The following is a 6,608-nucleotide window of genomic DNA, read 5'->3' as shown; positions in this document are numbered from 1 at the left end:
GATTCGCGGTGCCGCTTTGGGGTTGTTTTCTAGGCGCCGAAAGCTCGTCCGCCCCCAAAAAGCGGCCCTGTGACGTAGGCGCCCCAACAAAGCTCGCTCTTTCGGGCTGAAGCTTTGCACCCGCTCTGCACGTGGCACTGCGCTCCGCACACTCGAAGAAATCATGCGGGCGTTCCACAGAGTTACCCCATAATCTTGCAGTGCGTCAAGAGTAATCGAAATACTACTGTGCTCCGAAATCATGATAAGAGAATTTTGAGATACTTCCCCTCTCTGAATGGACCATGGCATCCTGAGTGCTTATCGATACTATATAAATAAATGTGATACATCATAAAGCGGGTTCTAGATGTATCCACATCAAAACCCTGGCTTACACATGGACTATAAAGTATTTTAACTTGTTTTGCAGTATCCATGGAAATGGAGAACAAAAACCCCTTAAAGGAATTAAACAATGGGGGGTTATTTTCTTCGAGTGTAATACGTGTGTGGGTTGCCGACACCCACTTACGCACATGTAAATATTTTCGTAGTTACATTAGCTATTTACGAGTAATTCATTTACATATCCAAGCGTTCCGTCGCAGGAAGCCGCCGAGAGAGAGAACAGCCCTGACAGGGGCCAAAGCTTTAAGCCAAAAAGTTATCGGCCAAGTTCAGATGCCCTCGCCCACCTGAGAACTGGGTATCGCGTTCAGTGGATACAGGCGTCGCGATTGTTGTAAGTACTCATCTAATCGATGACCTATTAGATCAAGACTGACATGGTCAGAAGAGGGATTACGTGCCGTAAAAATAGGATTATTTTTGTCAATCAATCTACCTCCTTGTCCATAATTTTGCTAAATAAAGTCGGAATAAGGAACGCATTCCTCGATGGGCTCGTATTTAAATACCCTATCGATTAAAATTAATATCTGGAAACTTTATTTTTTGGCCATTTTTCGCAAAAAAAAACGTTACGTTACGAGAAAATGGGTCAAAAAATTAATTTTCCCAAAGTGTTGGGGATCGCTAGCCTATGTTGTTAGCTGCTGTTAGCTGTACGCCTCCTTTTAACCAAGTTACGATTGAAAAACCGCAAAAAATAGGGTTATTTTTGTCACTAATCCTACTTCCGACCAGAAAACACTACGTTTTTTTGCAATAATTTTGCTAAACAGGATTTTGCTAGATAGGAGTGCAACGTCTCGCTGAGCTCATATTTAAATTCCCTTTCGATTGGCATTTAAATTTGGAAACTTTACTTTTTTGCAAATTTTTGCCAAAAAAAAAGTGATGCAACTTCAAAAATATAAAATTAGAAAAAAATTAATTCTCCCAAAAGTAATGGGGATTGTTAGCCTATATATTGAGCTACTCAGAACAGTCGGTCATTCCGCTGTGCGCATAGTTTTGGCCAAGTTACGATTGAAAAACCGCAAAAGGTTGTGTATTTTTCCCCAAATCGCAAACAAAACTGATTATGAAAATGCGTAAGTTGGTCAAAAAATGTTCCCGAGCGATGAGGAGTTAGCCCATTCTAAAAGGGGGAACTTATAAATATTTAAAAAACCATCAACCATCTCTGATTCGTGAAACATACACTCTGAGCCAAATCATCGAAAGCTTTTTCGTTATTGTTCGGATTCATTCTCCCACTCTGAGCACCATGACTGTGAGAATCGAAAATAGAACTGCGAATTTAAGACGAGAGACTAAGTATATTAGGCGTTTGGCTCTTTCAATTGTCGAGCGAGGGCTGGTCACGATAAATAATTTTCGCCCTGATATTCATTGATCGTGGTACGAGCCAAGAGTGAATAGTGAATGGAAAAGCTGAAATGTTTTCAGATTTATGCCTGGTACTACTGAGTAAATGAAAGTGAATGCCAGCGGGGAAGCTGAGAACGAACCACTGAGAAAGCCATCAAGACATAAAGTGGACAATCAGTGGTGGGCATTTTTTATTGAAAACTTCACTTTACGTGCAACGCACTCTCCTCGACAACTCTCCCTGCCAAATGACAATTGATTTGTGCATCCGCTTTGGCTCTGGGTGCCAGCAATCCGCCAGATCCCGGCACGAATGGAAATTTAAAAGCCATAAATCTCGCGGATTTTATATCATCTGTAACTGTGGCAACAACAGCGTGCAATCAAATTAACTGGCAAGAAGCAGGAAGCCATTCCCGCCTAGCAGTGCGCTACGCGGCTTTTTCAAGACTTTGGAGTTTCGATGGGGCCCCTCACTTTCAAAATGTCGAAAAACGCCCGACTGGTCCCCAGTAATTTTGCCATATTTTATTATTTCATTTGTTCATTTGTTAGGGCCCTCCTCCCCCTATCTCGCTAATTCCAGCATGCGTCTATGACGAAATGTGTTCGGAAGACGCCTGCGTCTTCGCCCTCCGATGCGTCGATTGCTCTGCCACCTGTCAGACGTCAGCGGCGGCTTAGCAGCTTAACTTGTAAGATGTTGGGGAATGGGGGACGGGGCATGGGGGTGGGGATGCTCCACATTGTCAACGGCCTCGACACCTTGGAAGTGCGACGAAGAAGCCTGTGTCTCCAGCCCAACATAATTTGCTCCAAGAGTTTTGGAGTGAGTCCGCCTGCCCGTGTGTGATGTATGTATTTTTAAAGCAAAGCACTGGCCTACAAGTTGTGGACTTTAGGAAAAGGAACATGCTTTAATGTAATGCTACGGCATACCCTTAGGCACCTTTTCAGCTAGTTAAAGACTAGCGGAGTTTGTGACACTTTTGCTATGCAAGAAAGTGTGGACATCTTCGAAATGTACCTTTCTTTTGCGGGCTAGTGCTCGGCTGGCGCACTGTTGACAATGTCGCTTGTCGCTGATATCTGGCCGGCAGGTGCAAACAGACGCATTGCTGGAATCGCCTTTTAATTGTCTCCTCGCCTTGCTGCTCCTGATGGGCCTGAGCTTCTGGAGAATCGCCGGAATGGTTCTTCGGCGGCGGCAGCATGGGAAGCTGCGGATCAACCGACTTTGGTTAATCCTCTAGGGCTCTTGCCGAGGTCTTTCAGCTGATGCGTGCCTGTCGGCCCGCGTCAAGGCGATGGGGTGTTGTCGCAGCCCACGAAATGAACACGAGCTGTATGTCAAGTGTGGACGCCGAAGTATTTGGTACTCTTTACTTATTTTTTAAAATATAATTAAAAACCCTTTTGAACAAGCGACACATAATACAGTACAAATATTTGGGACCTTGAAGCTTCCATACTTATTGAGCTTTTATGATTAATTATATTGATTGGTTGGAGATACTTATGTGTATATACTTGTTCGAAGGGCATTTACAAAAACCCAACAAAAAACTACATCGTGAAAAGTGCAAGTTGTGTAAATGAGAGCGTGACAAGATTTCCCGCTTTTCTTGCTTTCATTTTCCCGTTTTCGCGACGGCTGCTGACAAGTTCGGAGGGCCTTGTTATTTTTAAAGAAAACAACATCGAAGTATTTCATTTCCATTTCCAATTCCTCTACCAGGCGGAAGATTTGCAGCGGCCTATTTTTAGAAGCCCAGCGAGACACTTGGACCGTTTTCACAGTTGGCTTCATTCACTGCCCTCCGAAACTCCCTTCTGGGGCCAATTGGAAAACCAATCTGCTTTGGCTCCACAGAAATTAATTTTCGTGGATACATGCAGGAAAAATATATGCATTACGTTTAGGAGAGATGTGTGTGTAGCGTTTTTTATTATTATAAAAGAGCAGGAAATATCTATGTTGTAGACTCACTGTATTATATAGACCTAAACTGTAATCGTTTTTTCTAGTGTACTCCACTCCATTCCCTGTTTGTTTGGATTGGTCTGGTGCAGACACGAACATTAACATCCACATAGCTGCAGCATTTTCCCACTTAATTGCAACGAGAAGTGCAGAAATAGCTGGCGATGCCGAGGGGAATGCAGATTCCGGGGATTCATTGGAGTGCTGGGCGTGCGAGGGATCGAAACAGTGATCAGTTCGATAGTCTGCTCAACTGCAATCCATCTGCCTGACGATCTTCGTTTGTGTTACCCACCCTGGCATTTCTATGATTGCTTTTCAATCGATCAATTAGCAGATGACTTGATTTTTTGCACTCAACTTCCTGCGCACTCCTAGTAAAATCATTCAATTTTTTGAATTTTTGTTTTATTTCGCGTTTTTCCCTAAACATAGCTACATCGTAAAGTCCATAAGGTCCTGTGTTACAATTTGATTCTGGGTCCTGAAATTCGTTTGAATGTTTCCTACCTGTATTGCCCGCCCAGGGTTTTTACCTCCCACTAGCTTTATAATGCGTTTACCCACACTGTTTCTAGATGAGTGATCAGATCAGTTCGGCTCTCGATAGTGTGGCCTGTACAACTCCCACGGACGTTATGTCGAATCCCGAGAGTGACCTCTTCCTGTCACTTCCCCTTGAAGAGGGCATCGGTCTGGAGCTGGGGCTTCTCCTTTTTCTTCAGTCCCACGAGGAGCTGCTTCAGCTGGATGATGGCTCTCGCCGGATTGAGATGTTTGGGGCATGTGTTCGTGCAGTTCATGATGGAGTGGCAGCGATAGAGCTTCCACGGATCCTTGAGGAAGTCCAGACGCTGCTCAGTGGCCTCGTCCCTGAAAAGCAGAGATACGTATGTGTATCAGGAAGTAACACTAGGACGCTTAGCCGATTCATTATCGGGAACCCTAACCGGAATCCGTTTTGTTAAACCATTTGGCTTATACAAGACTTTGAAATTATTGTTTGGTCATAAAGAATGAACTATTACAAATGGTAACAAAAATCAAAAATGATTTGAGTAGCATTAAACTTTGTTTTCAATTTATCACCGAAACGATTTGATTTACAATTATAAAACCAGACTGAATAAGCACAGCTCACCTGGAATCGATGACCCAGCGGAAGGCCTGCATGAGCACGGCGGGTCCCAGATACTTGTTGCTGTTCCACCAGTACGAAGGGCAGGAGGTCTGGCAGCAGGCGCACAGGATGCACTCGTAGAGCCCGTCCAGCACCAGGCGGTCATCGACGGACTGCAGGTACTGCGCCGATCCGGCCTCCCGCTTGAGGTCCTTGCGCTGCAGCCACGGCTGGATGGAGCGATACTGGTCGTAGAACTGGTTGAGATCCGGGACCAGGTCCCGCACCACATACAAATGGGGCAGCGGGTAGATCCGGCAGCACTTGCTCTCGTCCTGGTCGATGTGCGACACGCAGGCCAGGGTGTTTGTGCCATTGATGTTCATCGCACATGAGCCGCAGATGCCCTCGCGACAGGAGCGCCTGAAGGTCAGCGTGGGGTCCATCTCGTTCTTGATCTTGATCAGGGCATCCAGCACCATGGCGCCGCACTTCTCCAGGTCCACGCTGTAGGTCTGCATCTGCGGCTGCTCCCCCGGCTTCCAGCGGTAGATCTCGAAGCTCTTCATCCTCGGATTGGCCGACTTTGCTTTCTTTGGAGGAGGTGATGGAGCAGAAGACGATGGAGGTGGAGATGGAGGAGGTAGAGGGGGCGGCGCGTTGCCTGCAGGTGACTTTCCGGCGGACGCTCCTCCGGACTGGGCGGCTCCTCCTCCCGCTCCTGCTCCTGCTGCTGGGGCTGGTTCTCCTCCGAAACGTCTTCTTGGGGCTGTTCCTCCGGCGGCTGGTCCTCGGGGGGCTCTTCCTCCTGGTCAGTATGATTTGGAAAGAAAAGAACTGAATTAACTCGCAATAACTAGCCAATGTTCAGCCTAGAGAATTATAAATATTGCCCTTATCACTTTGGTTCCTATTCAAAAAAAATTTAAAATGATTATATAACTTGAATAAAATAATAATCCCATATCATTTTGGAAGATGTTTTAAGACATACATAATGTAAAACTCAAATAAAATAAGTAAAACAATAACCCTACAATTTTTAAAAAGGTGAGACGACTACTATAAAAATTTGCAAACACATGTATGTATTATATTAAATCTAATAGTTCATCACATATAGCTTATTATGGGTAGATAATATGGAACCCACCTGCTCCTTGGGCACTGGATTGGAAGGACTGGGATACCACGGATATTGCGGATACTGTGGCGGCGGCAGCCATCGCTGGTCCGGATATCGCGGCTGTGGACATAGCCGCCGCAAGACGGGGAACGGGTTCGGACACATCCTGGCCAGTCGCGAGACCCTTCAGCAGCCGGGCGCCTTGTCTACTCAGCAGCCGAGGCTGCCGGCGCACTAGATTCATCGGCTTCGGCCAAGTGGGACCTCGACAAGGAGATTTCACCAAGAGCCGTGGGAAAACTGGCTTTAGAAATAAATTGAATACTTTTATTTTTTAGTTTCTTGTGAATGCGACGTGTATGTTACGTGTTGTTATGTCGAACTTCATATCAAAACTGAGGATTGGCTGGACACAGGTCCCAGTACAACTCGATGTGAGGCGCATGGATGACTGGATTGCAAATATTATGGGGAGCGAAACCCCAAGCCAAACTGAGTGGCGGACAAGGTTGCTTTACAAAATAAAACAAAGCATAAAATATAAAAATTTATTTTTAAATTTTTCAACAGGAGAGAAAGAACTACACAATCAAAGAAACAAATTTATTTCAATTTCGCAC

General features: G+C 45.3%; 1 protein-coding gene across 1 annotated transcript; it reads right to left on the bottom strand.

The window, feature by feature from the left end:
* Nucleotides 1–4,113: 4,113 nt before the first annotated feature.
* On the bottom strand, nt 4,114–6,389 carry LOC108027497 (succinate dehydrogenase [ubiquinone] iron-sulfur subunit). The gene is made up of 3 exons (XM_017098940.3): nt 6,016–6,389; nt 4,884–5,670; nt 4,114–4,615 (listed from the first exon to the last, which is right to left on the bottom strand). Exons 1-3 carry the CDS (start codon nt 6,230–6,232, stop codon nt 4,411–4,413), a joined length of 1,209 nt encoding a protein of 402 aa, XP_016954429.1. The 5' UTR covers nt 6,233–6,389; the 3' UTR covers nt 4,114–4,410.
* Between the last annotated feature and the right edge of the window lie 219 nt (nt 6,390–6,608).

This window comes from Drosophila biarmipes, chromosome X (genome assembly GCF_025231255.1).
Source record: "Drosophila biarmipes strain raj3 chromosome X, RU_DBia_V1.1, whole genome shotgun sequence".
Taxonomy (NCBI): Eukaryota; Metazoa; Arthropoda; class Insecta; order Diptera; family Drosophilidae; genus Drosophila; species Drosophila biarmipes.
Note: the sequence above shows the minus strand (reverse complement) of the source record. Positions and strands in the feature narration are given on the sequence as shown.